General features: G+C 66.5%; 2 protein-coding genes across 4 annotated transcripts; both read right to left on the minus strand.

Annotated features, from left to right (window-relative positions):
- Positions 1-1,332: 1,332 nt before the first annotated feature.
- MAP4K2 (mitogen-activated protein kinase kinase kinase kinase 2) lies at positions 1,333-12,732 on the minus strand. 2 transcript variants are annotated; one of them, XM_084895816.1, is made up of 32 exons: positions 12,556-12,732; positions 12,388-12,445; positions 12,070-12,160; positions 11,929-11,993; positions 11,608-11,663; positions 11,273-11,320; positions 11,144-11,186; positions 10,675-10,747; positions 10,461-10,592; positions 10,323-10,385; positions 9,935-10,016; positions 9,740-9,802; positions 9,275-9,353; positions 8,137-8,195; positions 7,550-7,593; positions 7,427-7,465; positions 7,313-7,346; positions 7,118-7,205; positions 6,937-7,025; positions 6,821-6,862; positions 6,636-6,720; positions 6,464-6,543; positions 6,301-6,361; positions 6,108-6,225; positions 4,015-4,073; positions 3,837-3,940; positions 3,353-3,530; positions 2,472-2,540; positions 2,288-2,374; positions 2,059-2,129; positions 1,902-1,957; positions 1,333-1,806 (listed from the first exon to the last, which is right to left on the minus strand). In XM_084895816.1, the coding sequence occupies exons 1-32, from the start codon at positions 12,649-12,651 to the stop codon at positions 1,719-1,721; spliced, it is 2,400 nt and encodes a 799-aa protein (XP_084751942.1). In that variant the 5' UTR covers positions 12,652-12,732; the 3' UTR covers positions 1,333-1,718. The 2 variants fall into 2 exon arrangements, with proteins under 2 accessions (XP_084751942.1, XP_084751941.1); XM_084895815.1 differs by having other exon boundaries at positions 9,740-9,847.
- A 511-nt stretch (positions 12,733-13,243) lies between these two features.
- On the minus strand, positions 13,244-19,297 carry MEN1 (menin 1). Of its 2 annotated transcripts, none has more exons than XM_084895872.1 (10): positions 19,090-19,297; positions 18,239-18,699; positions 17,094-17,302; positions 16,802-16,930; positions 16,194-16,234; positions 16,026-16,113; positions 15,420-15,556; positions 14,874-15,009; positions 14,342-14,506; positions 13,244-14,170 (listed from the first exon to the last, which is right to left on the minus strand). In XM_084895872.1, coding segments are annotated over exons 1-10 (1,851 nt in total). In that variant the 5' UTR covers positions 19,092-19,297; the 3' UTR covers positions 13,244-13,687. The 2 variants fall into 2 exon arrangements, with proteins under 2 accessions (XP_084751998.1, XP_084751999.1); XM_084895873.1 differs by having other exon boundaries at positions 19,078-19,297.
- Positions 19,298-19,644: the final 347 nt, after the last annotated feature.

The raw sequence follows: 19,644 nt of genomic DNA on the forward strand, positions 1-19,644 counted from the left end.
TAGTCCCCAACCACCTCCGCCCATTTCAGATAAGGGGGGCAGCCCAGACAGGGACGCCTGCCACCAGGTGGTACCGGTCACTAGGAGTCAGAGCCGCGGGGCTCCATGGAGTGTGGACCCGGGGACATGACAGTTGTGGGATTGCCTGGGGCCCCTGCCACAGGCCCTGGGGACTGGGCTGCTGCGGGCTCTTCACTCAGCTGCCCTCTACCCGCCACTCATCACACATCTCCCACAGTCCGCCCCGAATACTCAAACACTCGCCTTGAACATCAGAAGAGACATTGTTGGGCCAAACTCCAGCTCTTGCCCCAGACCCAGCTCCCACCCGCTGCAGCCCCGGTCCTGCCTCGCACCACCTCCTTCCAGGCCGGCGGCATCCTCCTCCTGGCTCCACTTGCCCAAAGGCTCTGGTCAGACCGGCAGCAGGAGGCTCCCAGGGTAGGGGGCCCTTTAAGGGGGAAACGGGGGAGGACAGTGCAAAGCAGGTCAGCCATGGTGGTGGATGAGCCCTCCAGGCGCAGGCGCAGGCGCAGCAAGGACACCCCTCATCGGGCTGGTCCTCAGCACGGAGCGGCCCTCTGTGAGCCCGGGGCCTGGCACCGAAGGCCCTCTGGGAATTCTTGTTTAGTGGACACTGGCTAATCTTGCCAAGTGCAGCCTGATGGTGGTGCCCACACTCCGTAGGTCTGGCAACAGGTGGGAGGCAGGAGGCAGCCCAGGCCGGGGCAGGAAATACGGGTCATGGCAGCAGGCTCCACAGGCCTCTGGGGCTGGGCGGAGCGGCCCCCGGCCGCCCCTCCTGGCCCCCGGCCGCCCCTCCTGGCCCCCGGCCGCCCCTCCTGGCCCCCGGCCGCCCCTCCTGGCCCCCGGCCGCCCCTCCTGGCCCCCGGCCGCCTGGTGAGCCCACACGGGCAGGGCTGCTCCAGAGAGAGCGCCTCATTCAGAGCCTCCCAGCTACATGGCCTGTCACACTGCGAGGCTGAGGCTCATCCTGAGCAAGGAGACCCAGAAAGACCGGGCCCGATGCCTCCTGGGAGCGCCGGCCTCCCCGTCACTGAGGTCTGCACCCCGGGGGGAGCCACTCACACTGGGCCCGCCCCCACCACGGTGCACCCCCTCCCCACGGTGCACCCCCTCCCCACGGTGCACCCCTGCACCGGCCTCCCCGTCACTGAGGTCTGCACCCCGCAGGGAGCCGCTCACACTGAGCCCGCCCCCACCACGGTGCACCCCAGCACCGGTGCCCCAGAAAGACATGCTGGGGGGAGAGGGGAGGCGGAGGGAAGTGAGGCGTGGGCTTCGGTCCCCTGACCCACAAGGACCATGGAATAAAGTGAAACCAGCTTTAATACCAATATAGTTCTCTCTCTTAAATAGTATGTTCCCGGGACGGGCGGGGGCGGGGCAGGCTCTCGGCAGGAGGATGGAAAGGAAATGTGGAACATGGAATGGATCGTCCAGGGCCTGCCCGCCCTACAGGGCCTCTGCCATGGGGCTGGGGCCCCGGGCTGCTGGGAGAGGGGGGAGTGACAGCAGCTTCTTCTGGTCCAGTTATTGCAGGGGTGAGGGAGGGCTCTCCTCCCCTCCGCAGCCCCCAGACTTCTCAGGATTGCCTCTGCCCCTCAGCCCAGCAGCGCGGGCCTGGGCTCCCTCTGCCTAAGCGGGCCGGGCTGCAGCTAAGGCGTGGGGAGGGGTGCCTCTGGCGGGCCCCGCGCTCAGTAGCTGCTCTGGTGGCCGGTGAGGATGTAGAGGTTGCTGTGAGCCCCAGGGTTGTCGGTGGGAATGCTCTCAAGGATGATGTCTCTGCAGGGAGAGGCGGCGGTGAGCCGGGCGGCAGACACCGGGCACGGCCACCTGGCCTCGGGGCCTCTGAATGGGAGGCCGAGCGCATGTCCTACCTGTGGGCCCCAAGCACCCGGAAGACCCTCGTCTCATCCGTGATCTCTTGGGTCACCTGGAAGGAAAGGGACGCTGAGGCCACTCCGGCAGGCCCTCTGCTGAGAGGCGGAGACAGCTGGTCAGGGGCAGCCGGTTCGGTTCCCGAGTCCCACTCACCTCGTTGGTGTCCAGGCTGCGGCCCTGCATTCCGTGGCTCCAGAAGGCCAGCACGCTGTCCTGCAGACACACTGGGAGGGGCCAGACTGCCGTCAGCCCCGGGCCTGCCCTGAGATGCGGGCTTCCCCGGCCAGGGGTCCTCGAGGACCGAGGTGACCAGGAGGGCCCTTCAGAGGGGCCGGGGGACCTGACGCCTTGTCCTGCCGCCCCGCCTGTCTGGCTCACTCACCCACAGTCTCAATGGGGAAGTCGAAGGTCAGCACGGGCGCCAGGGCGGCCGCAGGCTCGCCCAGCAGGTTGACGATCCGCACACAGCCTGCACGGGGAGGGGCTGGTGAGCAGGGATGGCGGCTCCCTCCCGGCCTCCCTCACCACCCGCCTCCCTGACCGAAGCCCTGACCCCGGGCACTCACGGTCAAAGCAGACCAGCACTGTGTCCCTGTCCACCTGGACCACCTGCTGGGCGGAGCCCGGGAGCCCCTCTGCGGGAGAGGAGGGAGGCGTGAGCCCCCGGCCCTGCTGTGGCCCCAGGAGGACTCGGGGGCAGAATCGGCAGCTCCTGGCCACAATGCCTCCCGTTCGCACCACCTGGGCGGGTGAGGCTGCCCAACCCCGACAGCTGGGCGTGGGGAGGGCGGGGCCCGGAGCCAGGCTGGGGGACTGAGCCTCGGTCTCCGCATCCCTAACGCAGGCACAATGATGCCAACCTCGTAAGAGTGAAATCCTGTGCGTTAGACCCTGGCTCGGGGCCTGGGACACGGCCGGGCCTCTGTCCAGCCCTCTGCCGCTCACCCCGCCCTGTGCGCGGCCCCCACCACGCGTCCCGCTTCCTGCTCAGAATGGAGCCTCCGAGCCCAGCTTGCGCGGCTTGGCCTGTGCCCGCGGCGCCTGCGGTGCTGGTCGGTTTTTTCTTAGTTGCCAAGCCCTTTGGTCTAAAGCCGTGGCCGGCAAACTGCGGCTCGTGAGCCACATGCGGCTCTTTGAGCCCTTGAGGGTGGCTCTTCCACAAAATACCACAGCCTGGGAGAGACTATGTTGAAGAAGTGGCGTTAGAAGCTTAAGTTTAAAAAATGTGGCTCTCCAAAGAAATTTCAATCGCCCGATTGATATTTGGCTCTGTGGACTAAGGAGTTTGCCGACCACGGGTCTAAGGCAATCTTTTGGGGAGCCTGGCTGCAGGGAGGCTGGGCGCTCAGGGCCTGGAGGTGTCTGTGGGCGCGCACACGGGCGCGCACACGGGCACACACACACGCACACACTCACACACGCCAACAGCCGCCCGCCTCCTGCTTACCAGGCGGTACGAGCACATCAGGGGTCAGGCCGGCCTCCAGCGGCAGGACGTGGAACAGGACGCGGCAGCCGGGCGCCTCGGGGCCCTCGGCCCCCACACACACCTGCGGGAGCTCCTTCCCCTCCAGGACCAGCGGCTCCAGCATCCCGGCTGGGCTGGGCAAGGGGCTGGAGAAGTTCTGGGGGCAGCAGGGGTGCTTGGGTCTTCATTTCTTCCCCCAGGCCCCCGTCCTCTGATGGAGGGCCCCCGTGGCTCCCCCTGCTGTCCCCCCTCTCCCCCCTGTCCCTGCTGGAGGGCCCCCGTGGCTCCCCCTGCTCCCCCTCCCCCCCATCCCTGCTGGAGGGCCCCCGTGGCTCCCCCCCTCTCCCCCCTGTCCCTGCTGGAGGGCCCCGTGGTGGCTCCCCCTGCTCCCCCCCTCTCCCCCCTGTCCCTGCTGGAGGGCCCCGTGGTGGCTCCCCCTGCTGCCCCCTCCCCCGCCCCACACCTTCAGCAGCAGGAACTTCTGTAGCGGCTCGTACCACTGCAGCAGGAGCAGGCTGGCGGGCAGGGCGGCCAGCAGGAAGGTGCTGCCCGTGTAGGGGTTCCGCACTGCAAGAGAGGCGGGCGGTGGGCACGCTGGGCCCGCGCCCAGACCCTCCCGGAGCACGCAGCCCGGCTCTTACCCACGCGGCACTGCAGGCAGCCTTTGGTGTCCGGAATCTTGGTGGACAGGGCAAAGCGCCTGTGGGGGCGACAGCCAGGGCACGCATCACAGGCGAGGCCCCGACAGAGCCCACGGCGGCGGGCGCTCTCTTCTCTGCCTCACGGGGACGCGGCTAAGCTCAGAGACGCAGCACCTGGCTGGGAGCTCCCAGCTCCCACCTCCACAGCGGGAGTCTGTCCAGTGCAGGGATCCAGATCCCAGCGTCACCGCCAACCGTGTGACTGAGCAAGTCACTGAACCGCTCCGTGCCTCCATCTCCTCATCCGTAGAATGGGATGACGGCCCCCCCCACACACACACCTCGTAGGGTCCCAGTGAGGATTCAGTGAGTGGACACAGCAGAGGCTGGCTGTTCTCACCTGTGTTACCACTGTCCCCCCTGCTGCCATCACTGAACACAGAGAAATGAACAAGAGAGGCCGCACCTCCAGCCCCACCCGCAGGCGGTGCTCACTCCACACCCCCCTCAGGCCCGGCCACGGAGGAGCCCGCGGCCCAGAGATGAAGGCTGGAGGGGGGTGGGGGGGAGGCACCCGGCCCGCCCCACGCTGTTCCAGCCGAGGCCGCGGCCGGTGCGGCCAGTGCTGGCCCTCCTTGGTGCGGGAAGAAGCGGGTCCTTGCCTCGGTTATTCTGTCCCCTCAGCCCCCAAGGAACTTCCTGAGCCTGTTTCTTCCCCTGTCTGTGCCCTGTGCCAGGACGCAGGCCCCGCCAAGGAAGCCAAGGCCTGCCTGCCTGCCTCTCTCTGCCCCTGTCCTCACTCCTCCCTCCCCTGGTTCCTCCCACTCTCTTGCCCAACTGGCCTCAGCAGATGATTTTGTGTTTGATTTTTTTCTCCAAGCGATTCTGGTTCTCCGCTCTTTACATTGGGAACGGACACTGTGACTCCGTGATTTCCCATCACACCCGCCTGCCTGTGGCACGGGGCGCCCCTGGGCCTGTGTCCGTAGGTCCCGGGGCGAGCCCGCTGCAGGCAGGGCGTCTGCCCAGCTGTGGAGCCACTGGCCCGCCTGCCCGCCTGGCCCACAGGCACCAGCACCTGGTCACAGCAACAGCTAAGCCCACGGCCCAGCCGCCCCCTCCAGCCTCCGCTCGCTCTGCCAACAGCCGGCAGAGGCCCCGCTTGCAGGTGTCAGACTCAGCGTGACAACATGGAACTCGCTCCGCCCGCAGTGATGACAGCTCCATCCTTCCCGCTGCCCGGCCGGGAACCTTCCTTCTCTCTCTCATCCCTGGCTCCTGCGTCCTTCCTGCCCCCACCCACCAACTGTCAGGAAATCCCGTCATTCAACGTTCAAATTAAAGCCAGAGTCCAACCACGTGCCACTTCTCTCCCTGCTACCCCAGCCCGAGCCGCCAGCTCCCGTCTGATGATGTCCATGGCCCCCTGACAGGCCTCCCGCTCCAGCCTCCTCCCCTCTAGTCTGTGCTCAGCAGCCAGAGTGATTCCGTAAAACCCTCGCACACACAGCTCAGCAGCGGCCCCGATAGACAGAGGGTCCTTCTACCACGGCCACGGTCCTGCTGCCCGCTGGACGAAGCTCCGATCCTGCCTGGCATCAAAGGGAGCTCTGCCACCCGCCATCTGGACAGTGTCCTCCCGGCCACTCCACGTGCCTCCCGAAGGCCCAACACCTGGCCCCTCCCCGGGGGCCTGCGTTCGCACCTGCTCTTCCCCCCGCCAGGAAGGCCTCTGTGCCCCTCCCGCCCCCCCACTCCAGCTCAGCTCAGGCCAGGCTCCGAGTCCCAGGACTGACTGGTTCGATCCTCGTCTCCAAGCCCAGCCTGAGGCCCAGCGCGGACGGAGCGCTCAGCAGACCCCTGCCCCGCGTCCTCAGAACCACGCTCCCCCAGTCCGCAAAGCGGCGTCACCCCCACCACTTCCTCTCGCTGCCAGCAGCCGGGGACGGGGAGGGAGGCTCTCCCGCAGGCGGGTGAGGAAACGGGCTCAGAGAGGCAAAGGGGCACGTCTAAGTCACAGCAGGCCTGAGATCGGAGGTCCCCGGGCCCCACCTCCCCTCCGCCCTGCACCCCGGCTCCCCGGGGGGCCCCACCTGGGGATGATGCGCTGGGTGAGGCGGTTGGTGGGGATGGAGAGGGGGACTTGCTGCTGCAGTCGCCGCTGCTCGAAGAGGCCCGGGAGGTCGTGGGACCAGATGTGCGTGGATTTCCCTGCCGAGGAGGGAGGGGCTGAGCGCTGGCGGGCAGGGGGTCCCCGGCGGCCCCCTCCGCCTGTCCCCCGCGTACCTGAGAGTGACAGCAGCACGTTATTCACGCAGTAGAGCCAGGCGCAGCGGTGTGAGATCAGCTGCGGGCCACAGAGCGACAGACGGACAGGCGGTCAGCACCCCGCCCTCCCCCTCCCCGGCCTCTGCCCTCTGCCCTCTGCCCCCGAAGCCGGCCGGCCCACCTTCTCCAGGGTGTCCTCGTGCAGCTCGTGCAGGTTGAGGGTGTAGATGCCCTCCTCGGCGCCCACCACCAGGAACTGGTCTGCAGTTTGAGCGCGGGGTCAGAGGTCAGTCAGGAGCCCTGGCCCAGGCTGGGCACCCCCTGGCTCCTGCGTCCTCCCTGCCCCCACCTACCCCGGGTGCCGGGGTGAATCCAGGTGACAGCAGCGTGGATCCGCAGGGGGCAGCCGTTGAAGACCTTGGAGAAGCAGGCTCCCATCTGCGGAGGCGAGAGGCTGTGAGGGCGCGCAGGGCGGCGGGTGGTGGGCGGTGGGCGGGCGGCGGGGCTGCAGGGCTGCAGGCGGCGGGCGGACACTTACGTGCACCTTGGGGGTCGGGGGCAGCCCATGGCAGGACGATCTCTGGGAGGGAAGGCGGAGTCAGGACCGTGTGCCCCCGGGCCTCCCCTCTCCTAGTCCCTCTGTGGCCTCCTCACCTCAGGATCCTCTCGGTGTTTCATGGTGGCCCAGGCGGTGGGGAGAGGCGGGGGGCTGTCGGAGCCCGGGAGGGGTCGGGGTGGGGTTCCTGCAAGCACAGACCCAGGGCAAATTCCAGGCCAGCCTTCCCCCCGAACCCCCCCCCCAGAGCTGCTTCCCGGTCCCCGAGCTGGGCCTCACCTGGGGGGCTGGACAGAGGGGCCTCAGCTGGCGGCTCATGGGGGGCCCGCTTGATGGTTCCCATGGCATCGTCTGGGGAGTCCAGCTCCTGGGAGGGCATCCCAGCTGTCAGCAGGTCCCCTTGTAAACGGGTCCCACCCCGCTGCACCCTCCACAGCACTGTGCCACCCCGCCCCAGCTCCCCTCCGCCCGCACCTGCAGTTCCGAGGCTGGCCGGATGGTCAGGCTCCTGAGGGGGAATCGGAGGGAAAGGAGGTGTGAGGTGTGGCCCGCCCTCTGGCTGCCCCCGCCTCCAGGCCCAGCCCTCACCTCTCCTCCAGGGCCTCCTGGACGGACTGCAGCAGGCTCCTGGCGGGGAGAAGCGGGGAGGTCAGCATGCAGCCGTCTCTGCGGCCCCCAACCCTCCCCGCAGCTCCCCTCTCCCTCACTCACCCACTCAGCTCCTCCTTTCCCAGCAGGGTCCACTCCTCTTCCCACTGCGGGAAACCGAGTCAGAGAGATGGGGGAGAGGCAGAAAGGCTACGTGAGAGGGCGGTCAAGAGGTTGTGGGAGAGAGAGCAGACGGACAGATGGAAAGTGAGACAGCAATAGGCGAGAGGCTTGCAAGAATGGGAGAGGCGGGGGCGGGGGGGGGGGGGGGGAGAAAGACAATGAGAGGCAAAGAGATTGTGAGAGAGGCGGAGAAGGCAGAGAGGGCAGAGAGACTCCGACTGTGGGAGTGACGAGAAGGTGACAGCGAGGCGGCAGAGACTGAGTCAGTGACAGGCAGACTGGGGCAGAGGGATGTGCTGACAGGTGGGGGGGCTGCATGTATGGCCCACTTTTTGGAAAGGGGTGGTCACCTGGCCCCGTCCCCATGACCGTCCAGGACAGGGCCCTGGGGGGGCCCCGGCGGGACACACCTGCTTGGGCAGCTCTCCCAGCCCCAGGGCCAGCGCCTCAAAGACCCTCTGATGAGAGGCTCGCCCTCCAGCCCGCACCCAGCCCGCCCTCACCCCGTCCCGCACAGCCTGCCTCACCGGCTCCGGGAGCGGGTCCGTCTCCTTCCTGCGGGGGGCGCCAAACTTCACCTGGTGAACTGGGTGCCCGTGTACACAGGTTAGGGGGGAAGGCAGACTCAGGACTTAGCCTCACACTCATAACAAATCCACTCACACAGCCCCACCGAAAATATACACACACAGCCCCCCCAAAAATACACACACACAAAGCCCCCCCGAAAATACACATACACAGCCCCCCCAAAAATACACACACAAAGCCCCCCAGAAAACCTACACACAGCCCCCCCGAAAATACACACACACAGTCCCCCCGAAAATACACACACACAGCCCCCCCGAAAAATACACACACACAAAGCCCCCCAGAAAACCTACACACAGCCCCCCCGAAAATACACACACACACAGCCCCCCCGAAAATACACACACACAGCCCCCCCGAAAAATACACACACACAAAGCCCCCCAGAAAACCTACACACAGCTCCCCCGAAAATACACTCACACAGCCCCCCCCGAAAATACACACACACAAAGCCCCCCCGAAAATACACATACACAGCCCCCCCGAAAATACACACACACAAAGCCCCCCAGAAAATACACACACACAGCCCCCCCGAAAATACACACACACAGCCCCCCCAAAAATACACACACACAAAGCCCCCCAGAAAACCTACACACAGCCCCCCAAAATCCACACACAGCCCCCCAGAAAATTCACACACAGCCCCCCAAAATTCACACACAGCCCCCCGAAAATAATCCACTCACAGCCCCCTGAAAATCTACACACAGCCCCCTGAAAATCCACACAGCCCCCCAGAAAATACACACACAGCCCCCCAGAAAATACACACACAGCCCCCCAGAAAATCCATACACAGCCCCCCAAAATCCACACACAGCCCCCCAGAAAATACACACACAGCCCCCCAGAAAATCCACACACAGCCCCCAGAAAATAATCTATACACAGCCCCCCAGAAAATCTACACACAGCCCCCTAGAAAATACACACACGCAGCCCCCCAGAAAATCCACACACACAGCCCCCCAGAAAATCCACACATACAGCCCCCCAGAAAATACACACACACAGCCCCCCCGAAAATACACACACACAGCCCCTCCCCCGTCTCCGGCTTACACTGGATCTCCGAGGGGGTCCTCTCGGCCTGGCCGTGCTGGCCGCGGGAGTGAATGGTGTCTGGAAACATGTCGTACGTCTAAGGAAGAACACACACAGTGGACACACGCCCAGCGCCCCGCACACCGCCGTGTGCTCACACACAAACCCGGAGACCATCCTGAGACTAAGTGGCACCTTCACTTCATAACCAAGAAAACCAGCCACAGGAGCGAATAACTGGCCAAAGGCACTCAGAAAGCAGAGGGTGGCTGAGCGAGGTCATGGTCAGCCGGGGTCAAGGGCAGGCACCTGGGTCAAGGGGCAGCACAGGAGGCCAGGCTGGCGCAGGGAAGAGTCCTAATGGGTGGCTCACCTGGAGGGGAGCTCCTTAGGCTGGAAATATCCAAGTTAAAGGGACCTTGACCTGTATCACCTGGCCCTACAACCTGGCCAGGCCAAGACTCCATCCCCAGCTCCGCTCACCTCCAGGTCACAGTCCTCCGGGGAGAGGGCGCCCAGCTGGGGGTCACTGGCCTTGTCCAGCAGCTGTGTGAGGAGAGCCCGGGGGAGCTGCTGTGTGGTGAAGGGGTGCTGGCGGATGGAGGGGGCTCAGGTCAGTCTCTGGCCCCCAGCCCTGCTTTCACGCATCGAGCCCCGGCCCCACCCCCTGCCTCCCACCTGCAGCAGCTTCTCTGCTGTTGGCCTCTTCTTGGGGTTCTTGGTCAAGGCGAGCTTGAGGAAGTGGTGGAAATTCTGAGTCCTAGTGGACACAAGAGCCCCAGACCCAGGTCGGCCCTCATGCAGGCATCCTGCCAACTGCCCCTGCTGCCACTCCAGAGGAGCCCGCTGGGCCTGCCGGGAGAGGGCCAGCCCGCGGCCAGGGCAGCGGCCTGAGCAATACTGTCCACACCAGCCCTGGCCCCGAGCTGCAGCCCAGGCCCTCCCAGGGATGGTCTGAGGGTGCCAGGGGGCAGGCTCCTGAGGCTGCCCCTGGGAGTTGGCAGGTGGCTCCTCTACTCCCCCGAGGACTGACCGAGAAGGGGACCAGCAAGGGCCATGGCCTCACCAGCGCGTCTTGTCCCTCAGCTTGGGCGGCTGGAAGCTGCTCTTGGACATGAGCATCAAGGCCCTGCGGAGAGCGAAAGGTCAGGGGCCGAGGGTCAACAGGGCCCCGGGGGTCAGGCGGGGGGGGTGCTCGGCTGACCTCATGGGGTGCAGGTGGAACAGGGGGGGCTGCAGCTCGCCCAGCTCAATGGCCGTGATGCCCAGCGCCCAGACGTCACACAGCTCATTGTAGCCACCTTTGCGCTCCACGGCGGCCACCTCCGGGGCCATCCTAGAGGCGGGGTCACAGATGGGGTGGCTGGCGACCCCCCCCCCCATGGCCCCTCTCCCCTCAGCCCGCGGTGCAGCCTCACCAGTACGGAGTCCCAATGAAAGACCGCCTCTTAGCCACAGACGCCGTCAGCTCGCCCGATACCCCAAAGTCAGCTGCAGGAGGGGGGGTGGGGGGAGCGGGAGAGCTACTGGGACCCGCCCTCTGGCTGCCACACCCCACCCACCTCCGAGGCTCAGGCTCAGGATGCACCTGGCAGGTGGGGTTCAGACAACAGGCAGGCCAAGTTCAGCTACAACTGCCAAGGCCAGGGCCCCCTCCTGGAAGGTCAGCCATCGCCCACCTCTGACCGAGCGCCAGGCCAGAGGGTGGGCCCCAACCACATCCGACACACAGGAGGAAGGAGGGCTCTCCCGCTCTCCTCCATGGGGACGTTGAGGCCCAAGCTGCGGAGTGACTTGCCCAAGGACACCCAGCACTTGAACGCAGGCTCTCAGACTTCCAGGAGCTCCCACAGGACCCTCACCCTGACCGTGTCCCCGGGTACTGACCCAGCTTGACATCTCCCTGGAGGGTGAGGAGGAGGTTGGCGCCCTGTAGGAATGGAGAGGAGAATCCCATCTGGAGCTCTGGAGAGCCTTCTCCTCCCCCTCCCCCAGGGCCCAGGCCAATCACCCTACCTTGATGTCCCTGTGGATCTTCCCTTGGGAATGCAAGTGGTGCAGCCCCTGGGGACACAGAAGAGCCCTGAGAGCAACATCCCACCTTTCCTGGCCCTCTCTGAGGACTGGGCCACCCACCCACGCCGCTTCCTCCTCCCCTCTCCCCAAACAGGAAGTGACTGAGCCAAGAGGGAAATGGGCTGCTTCCGGCAACAGGGCTGGGGCCCCTTCTCCCAGGACCCACAGCCCCTCAGGCCAGCCCTGCGGGAGGCACCCCGCCCCCCTCACTGGCCGGCTGGGCTCCCGGCCACAGCGCGGGGCGTGGGGCAGTGAGCAGCCGATGGCCTGGCTACCTTCAGTGCCTCCCGGCAGACGTAGGCGATCTGCCGCTCCTCCAGGGGCCCCGTGGCTGCAATGGAAGGGGTAAGCGCCAGCACGGAGGTCTGGGGGGCATGCTGACCCTCCCGGCCACCCTCCACCAAGGAAGCCACAGGCGGTCTGGGGTACCGAACCCAGGAAAGGCAGTATTTCCCTCAAGGTCACACAGCCCTAGGGAGAAGCCATGGGCCCCCTGGTTGCCCCTCCTGCCACATGCTGGGGTGGCGGGTGGGCAGCAGACTGGAAGAGCAGCAGCAGCAGCAGCCCGTGGCCCTGGGGCCTGGCCCTGGGCTCACCGTGGTAAATCTCCTGCAGGGACCCCCCTCCGCAGAACTCCATGCAGATCCACAGGCGGTCATTCCTGGGGGGACACGGCGCCGGGTGGGCACACGGCGGGCACATGGGGCTGCGGGGGTGGGCAGGGGAAGCAGCCTCACCTGAGATAGCTGCCAATGTAGGCCACCACGTTGGGGTGGTGGCACTCCCGCAGGATAGTGATTTCCTGCTGGAGGGAGCTGATGTCGTCCCCTGGGGAGCACAGGGCATGGTGGGTGGGGGAGCCCCGCGGGAGCGCCCTCACTCGGCGCCCTGGTCTTCCAAGCACCTCTGAGCTCCGCCCCCTCCGGCCAGCCCGGGCAGGGGACACCGCCTCCCGGGGACCCGCCCAGGGGGCTCCGAAGTGTCCACTCTCCGCCCCCCGCACCCGGCCGCCGGCTCCTGCCCCTCCTCCGCCTCCGGAGGCCCGGCCGGCGCACCTGGGTCCAGCTTCACGATCTTCACCGCGGCCAGCTCGGACGTGGCGGTGTCGCGGGCCTGAGGGGACAGAGCAGCGCGGGATGGGGGGCGGGGCTGGGGCCGGTCCCGCGCGGCGCGGGGCTCGGAGCGGCCGCCTCCGCGCCCCCGCAGCCCGGCCGCCGGCGCACCTTGTAGACGTCGCCGTAGGTGCCGGAGCCCACGCGCTGCAGCAGCTCGAAGCGGTCCCGCGGGTCCTGCAGCGACACGTCCCGCAGCAGCGCCATGGCCCGCGCCGCCGGCCGGCGGCGGGAGGACGAGCTGCGGAGCCGGAGCCGGCGCGGGCGGCGCGGGGCGGGGCGGGGCGGGGCGGGCGCCGGTGGCTCGGAGGCCGCTGGGCCGGGGCGGGGCCGGGGCGGGGACAGCCCGGGGATGCCCCGCCGCCCGGCCGGGAGGAGGCGCCCGCGGGACGGGCCCTGGGCAGGAAGGGGAAGCCCCGAGCCCCGCGGAGCCGCCGGGGCCCAGCCCCAGGGAAGGCGAGCCCGAGGGCAGAGGGGAGGGCACTCCGCTCCCACCCCAAACTCCCAATAAAACAGACAAGTTTTTTTGTTTTGTTTTTTAACAAAATGTATTCATCTTCCTTGGAACTGAAAAATAAATCTATGTACAAAACGGAGATCAGGCAAGCCCCTGCGGAGTCCTCCTGAGCCCCGGACGGCGGGGCCTGGGTGCCCGGAGGGCGGGAGGTCTGCTCTGATCGGGGGCCAGTGGTCGGGGGGGCGGGGCTCAGGGTTCGCACGGGCTGGAGGGGCTTCGTACCCGGACTCATGGGATAGGAAGGGGAGGAAGCTGGGATTTCCAAATTCTGGAAGCGCCCCCTTTTCATTCTTTGGGTTGGGGGCTTGGATTCCCGAGGGACATAATTCTGAGGTGGGAAATGCTCTCCGAGCCGGTCCCGGGTCCCGGGCTGGAGGCGGGACCTGCGGGAGAAACCGCAGCCCCGGCTGAGCGCGCCCGGAGCGGCCCTGGTCCGGCCGCGGGGGGGACCTCGGTCTGTGGGGCCGAGTCCCCGGGGCCGGGCCTTTATGGGGTCCCGGCGAGGCTTCCATCGCCAGCGGGGAGGCTGGGCACCGGCTCTACGTTCCGATGCCGAGCGCGGGGGAGAGTCTGACTCCGGTCCGGGCCGAGCCTCAGTTCCGGGTGGGGCGGGGCCCGGAGGCCGGGCCTGAGCCCCATTGGCTGGGGCGGGGAGCTGGGCGGGGCCTCGACGGGGGCGGGGCCTCAGGACTGGCTCCGCGGGCGGGCGGGGAGCCCGGGTGCAGCTCAGAGGCCCTTGCGCTGCCGCTTCAGGAAGGAGAGCGTGTAGTCGCTGGGCGTGGACACCTTCTGCTTCTTCATCTGCACCTGCGACTGCGCGGTGAGCTGCAGCTTGATGGCGCTCGAGTTGATCTTGGTGGCCACCAGCAGCTCCTTCATGCCCTTCATCTTCTCGCTCTGGAAAGTGAGCACCGGGCCCTCTGGGGGCGGCGACGCGGACGGCGCCGGCGCTGGAGCCGCGCTGCCGCCTTCGGGGCCGCGGGCACTGCTCAGGACCGTCCCCGGGGGCTTCCGGGGGGGTCCTGGTGCCAGGCCCTGCCCCGCGCCCGGGCCCTTGTCCAGCGCCGGCTTCTTGGGCGGCGGGGGCTCCTCCGGCTTAGACTCCCGCCGCGGGCCTCGCCGCCGGCCTTCCCGGGCTTCCTCGCCCCAGGGCTCCTCGGTCTCAGCTGCCTCTGACTCCCGGCTCACTATCCGCACCTTCTGCCGCACCTGGCCCGAGAGGGAGAGCAGGCTGGGGGCCAGGTGGCAACCCCGGGCTGGATCCCCAGGACCCGCCTCGGACAGCAGAGAGGATGAGCAGGCCCCTTCAGGGCCGCCCAGGCCCCGGCTGCTCTGTGCCGCTGTCACACCCGTCCTCAGACCCTGCCCAGCTGCCCTCACCTGTCCTTCGAAGCGCCCCAGGGACTGCACCAGGAAGGTGGCCCAGCCCACGTGCAGCACCGGCGTGGGGCTGCCTTCTTCCCATTTGCAGATGCCATCGTAGAACCGAAGCAGGTGCGCGAAGCACTCTGGGTCCTGGAGGGCAGACCCCTGGCTCTGGGTGCCCTGGGCAAGGGGGAGAGAGGGCCCAGATCAGAACCCCTTCCTCCCTCGACCAGAGGGCTGGGCCAGCCGCTCATCTCAGAGTGAGGAAGGGGGGACTCTCAGAACCGCCTTCCTTGTATGCAACCAGTCCTGAGCCAGGTCCCGGAAAAAAGAGGGAACCAGCCCTTACCTCCATCCCACCCCCCTCCCCGGAATGAGAAGTCTTGGCCATGAAAGAGATGGGCATTACCCATCCACCTGAAGGAATAAGGCAGAAACCCCTACAATCCCCTCAGCTCCCTCTGACCCTGGCTGCTGCGTGCTGGCCCTCGCTCAGCCCCCGTGGGCGGCAGTCCGTGTCCTGGGGCTGAGCCCAGGGAGCCCTCACCTGGGCCTGCTCCCCCGGCCGCTCCTCGCCCGCCTCCAGCAGGCTGGCCGCCTCCTTCAGCAGGTTGGGGATGACGTCATTGGCGACCTCGAAGAACTCCTTGTAGATTTCCTCGTCCTCCCGGCAGTAGTTGTAGCTGTGAGGGCAGGAGGGCACGTGGGGCCTCCGCCAGGCTGGGAGCCCCCAGGACCTGGTGGGACGGAGCCCAGGTTTCTTTTGCTTTGGTCACCTAGGGCCTGGGTGAGTGTTGGGGTCCTCACTCCAAAACCGTATCTGGGCCAGCCCAGAGCCAGAGGGAGGAGGGGCAGGGGGCAGGGTTTACTGCTGGATGCTGGTGTTGGCAGTTAGGAGAGGGGAGGGAGGGAGAGGCGTGAGGCTCTCATAGGGATCCCTTCCTCCTGGGGGTGGTGGCCTTGGCTGACAGACTAGCGGGAGGGATGGGCTGGGCCCGGGCCTCACTCCTGGGTCGGTATGGTTGGAAGGTGGGTGGAAGAGGGAGGGAGGATGGACTAAGGTCCCGGTGGGGGTGGGGCGAAGGGTCCTCACTCCTGGATGACCGTGGCCGTGTCAGCCCAGGCCTGCAGGGCCTCCCGGACGTTGCGGTTGCGGCAGTGGTAACCGGCCAGGTACATGTAGGGGTAGATGTGCTCGTCCCGGTAGTAGGTCTTGGCGGAGGCGATGCCCTAGGGAGAGCGCGGAGGCCTCGGGGAGGAGCCCCAGCCGGACCCTCTGGCAGGACTGTCCCCCCGATCACAGCCAGAATGCGAAACGGGCAAGACCCGGAGCCCATCTCCCCCTGCCATCGCTCTGCCAGCTGCTCCGCCCGTGGCTGCAGGGCTGCTGGGCGAGGCCTGGGCCAGATGCAGAACCAGCCTAGGGGAGGGAGGGGTGTCCCACACACTCCCACACAGGCACCAAAGCCTGCCAGGCCCAGCCCAATGTCCCTCCCACCTCCCTCCCACCAAGTAAACACCCTCTCAGCGCCCCACATCTGACATGTTACACGCCAGGAGGGCAGCGTGAGGCAGCCAGCACTGATAGGCCCATGGTAAACACACAGGAAGCTCTTCTCTCATGTGTCCCTCCCAGTTCCCAGGGAGAAGGGAACCCAGCCACTACTGGTTCTCCCCTCTGGGCCCTAGGGACCCCCACCTTGTGGTACAGGGAGAGTGGGTCTGGCCGGCCAGGGGTGGGCTCCAGCTCCTCCAGATCTGCCAGGTTGCCCAGCGCCATGGGGTACCTAGGAAAAGCCCATGAGCCCAGGCTGCCACCCAGCCACCCAGCCCCGAAGGCCCGGCCTGGCCACTTCCCCCTACTGACCTTTCCAGATGGCCCAGGTCATAGAGCAGCCAGAGCAGTTTCTAGAGGCCAAAAGAGAAATAAGAGGGGTGTGTGTGTGTGATAAGTCCTCATCTACCAGGCAAAGTGGGGTCCACCAACAGCAGGGACCTCCCACTGGATAGGAAGGGACAGAATTTAGAAACCAGCCCCTTACTGGAGTCAACGTCCTTTCCTGTCTTAACACCACCCTCCCAGAGCCCTGGGAAACACGGCCAGGAACTGTGAACCATGCTGCAAAAGGGGAAGCTGAGCCCCAGCCAGTGTTGCTCAATGGATAGAGCGTCGGCCTATAGACTGAAGGGTCTCTGGTTCAATTCCAGTCAAAGGCACGTACCTCGGCTGCAGACTCACTCCCTGGCCCTGATCAAGGTAAGGGAGGCAACCAATCCATGCATCTCTTGCACATCCATGTCTCTCTCTGTCCCTCCCCCACCCTTCCATTCTCTCTAAAAATCAACGGAAAAATATCCTCATGTGAGGATCAACCAAAAAAAAAAAAGGGGGGGAGGAAAAGTGCCCCTGCCAGGGCCCACGGGCACACGGGCACACCTCCCCTGCTGCAGCTGCCAGGGCCCCCGGGCACGCACCTGCTGCAGCTGCAGCAGCTCCAGGGAGTCCGTGTGCAGGTCGATGGAAGGGTTGATGGCGCACACCATGAACGCCACCTCCATCTTGCGGTCACAGCGCATGTACGACCCTTTCAGGTACAGCCAGCTCTGGAGGAGGACGAGACCAGATGGCCACGATGACCCTGCGCCTGCTCCCTTCCGTGTCCCCGTCCTGACACTCAGGTGGTGACAAGGAGCAGGGAGTGTGGCCCAGGCAAGCACAGCCCCTGGGGGGCTGGGCTGGGAGTGTGAAGGGATGGGGGGGCCATACCCGCTCAGCCACACCCGCGTTGACGGTCTGGCCCCTTCGGTCCTCATTGCCCTTGCCATGCCAGGTGACCTCAGCCGTCTGCTCTCCGTTGGGCCCAAACACGACCCAGGCGTGGTCCTCAGACAGGGCCAGGTGGACGTCCCGCAGACCCAGGGCCTGGCAGGCCCCCACCACGGCGAAGGCCACACCGGAGCTGTCCAGTTTGGTGCCTGTGGGAGGGAGGCAATGAAAGGTCTGAGGTCTGGCCTGGAGGAAGGGGGCCAGGCAGGGATGGCCATGTTCCCTCCCCCCCGCCTCCCAGCCCTCCCCCCTCGCCTCCCAGCCCTCCCCACCCCGCCTCCCAGCCTTGCCCAAACCCCAGACCCTCCTCCCTCACTCGTCCATCCCCTTCCTCCTCTTGCTCCAAGCCTCTCCCTCCCCATTTACATCTCCCCACAGACCTTCTAGGATCTTCCCAGTTCCACCCAGCCTTGGACCCCGTCACTTCTTTCTCTGCAACCATGTTCTATGTTTAGGTTAAAGAATTTCCTCTTTTTATGGAGTCTATCAGGTGATAACAGAATAGGCAAAAATAGGACCAAGAGACTAAGTCCTCTTTTTCACACACACACACACCCCGGGCAACTACTCCTAACTCATCTCTACACTCTTTTCCTGCTGCTCAGAGGCAGCCTGATTCCTTCTCAGTGTGGCCCTCCAGGACGTGATGGCTGGTCGACTGGGCTGGAGCAAAGGAAGATCTTTGCAAACCCTGAGCCTTAGGCCACCATTTCCATAGACATTTCACTTAGTTGTCTCAAACTCCTCACCCCCCAATCTGCTGCTGCCCCTGTGCCTCGGGCTGGGCTGTAGGACTCCTCTGGGTGCTCAATGGCAGGGACCGGGGTGCTGAGGGGGCAAAGGGTGGTGAATGGATCTGGAGCCACGTGATTGGGGTCTCGTCCTTGTCTTGCCACTTTGTGTGACTTTGGCACCTCGCTTCCCTCTCTGGGCGCCAGTCTCCCTCTGGGAAAGGGGGGTTCGCACCTGCCCCACCTCTCGAGGCTTATAGGTCTCCCAGGGCTCTGTAGGCCGCGCATTGTGAAGAGGTGGCCGCGCTGTCAGAGGGGGCAGGAGGCTCGCCCCCTGCCACCTTGGGCTCCCACCTGTGATGAAGCTGAAGAGGGACTGGATGTGGGCCCGGTCCTTGAAGTAGGAGCGGCTGAGGCTGTTCCAGATGACATCGGAGACCTTTTTCACCAGCTCCCGGCTGGAGACGCCCCCCTCCCGGGGGTACAGGGACAGGTCGACGGCGCCTCGGATCTGGGCGGTGAAGCGGGCGTAGAGCGCGGCGATGATGGACAGGTCGGCCACCGGGAAGTAGGTGAGGCCGCCGGGGGGGTCGGGCGCGGGGCTGGGCTGGAAGGTGAGCTCGGGCACGTTGGTGGGGATGACGCGGTTGACAGCCAGGAAATGCTCCACGAAGCCCAGCACCAGGGAGAGGAGCACCAGGTCCGGCTCCTCTCGGCCCAGCTCGGCCGCGAACAGGCGCACCACGTCGTCGATGGAGCGCAGCGGGAACAGCGTCTTCTGGGCGGCCTTCAGCCCCATGGCGGCAGGCCTCGGCCTGCGGGCGAGCGGAGAGGGGAGAGGGGGGTCGGCGGGCTCGGCCAGGGGGCCCTGCCCAGGCTCCTCTAAGGCTCCAACCCCCCCTGCAAACCCCCCTCCCCCTCCCACAACCCCCTGCCCCCCGCCCCCGCCCCCTCCGCTCCTCGCTCTCGCGTGAGACCCCCTCAGCCAAGGCTGCAGGGCCTCCCCGTCCCCCACAACCCCGCAGCCCCGGCCCCGATGGGGGTGCGCCCCCAGAGCCCCGCTGAGGCCGCCAATGGCCGCCCCCGGCCCCCTCTGCAGCCGTACCCCCGGGCCCTGGAGCCCCTCCGAAGGCCCCCCCGGGCCAGGCCCCCACACCCCAAGCAGAGCCCTGGCCGCGGTCCCCCGCGCCCACCTCCGCGCTTACATCCCACACAAGGCGCCGCGGGCCGCCGCCTGGAGCCTGCTGGGAAATGGAGTCCGCCCTCGCCGCGCTGCCTGCCGGGAAGGGGGATCGGCCCTCTCCCACCCGCGCCGCCGCCGGGCCTGGAAATGGAGGCCAGCGGCCCGGCCCACCGGGGCTTCTGGGAGTGGTAGTCGCCGCTCCGGTGCCCCTGAGGAAGGTGAGGGGCGGAGGGGGCGCCGCCTTCCCGAGCTCCTCCGGGATTGGCCACTCCGGCTCCGCCACCAGGTAGCCGAGGCCGCGGGGCATCCTGGGAGATGTGGTCCGGGCACCGCGGCGGTCCGCTGCGCCTTAGTGACCGATCCTGAGGAGAAAACGGTGCTTCCAAGCGCTGCTGGGGCGTCGAGGTGTTCACCCGCGTCAGCTGGACTTCCCTCAGCGTCCATTCACACGTCAGGGCCTCCTCCGCGTCTGGCAATTCTTCCCCAGGTCTGCCCGTGAGACAAGCACAGCGGAGCATCCATCTGCAGAGCCATTGCAGGTCTTTGTAATAGGGTAAAAGTTAGAAAAATGAAGTAG

This window comes from Pipistrellus hanaki (genome assembly GCF_964339955.1).
Source record: "Pipistrellus hanaki genome assembly, chromosome: 9".
In the NCBI taxonomy this organism is placed as follows: domain Eukaryota; kingdom Metazoa; phylum Chordata; class Mammalia; order Chiroptera; family Vespertilionidae; genus Pipistrellus; species Pipistrellus hanaki.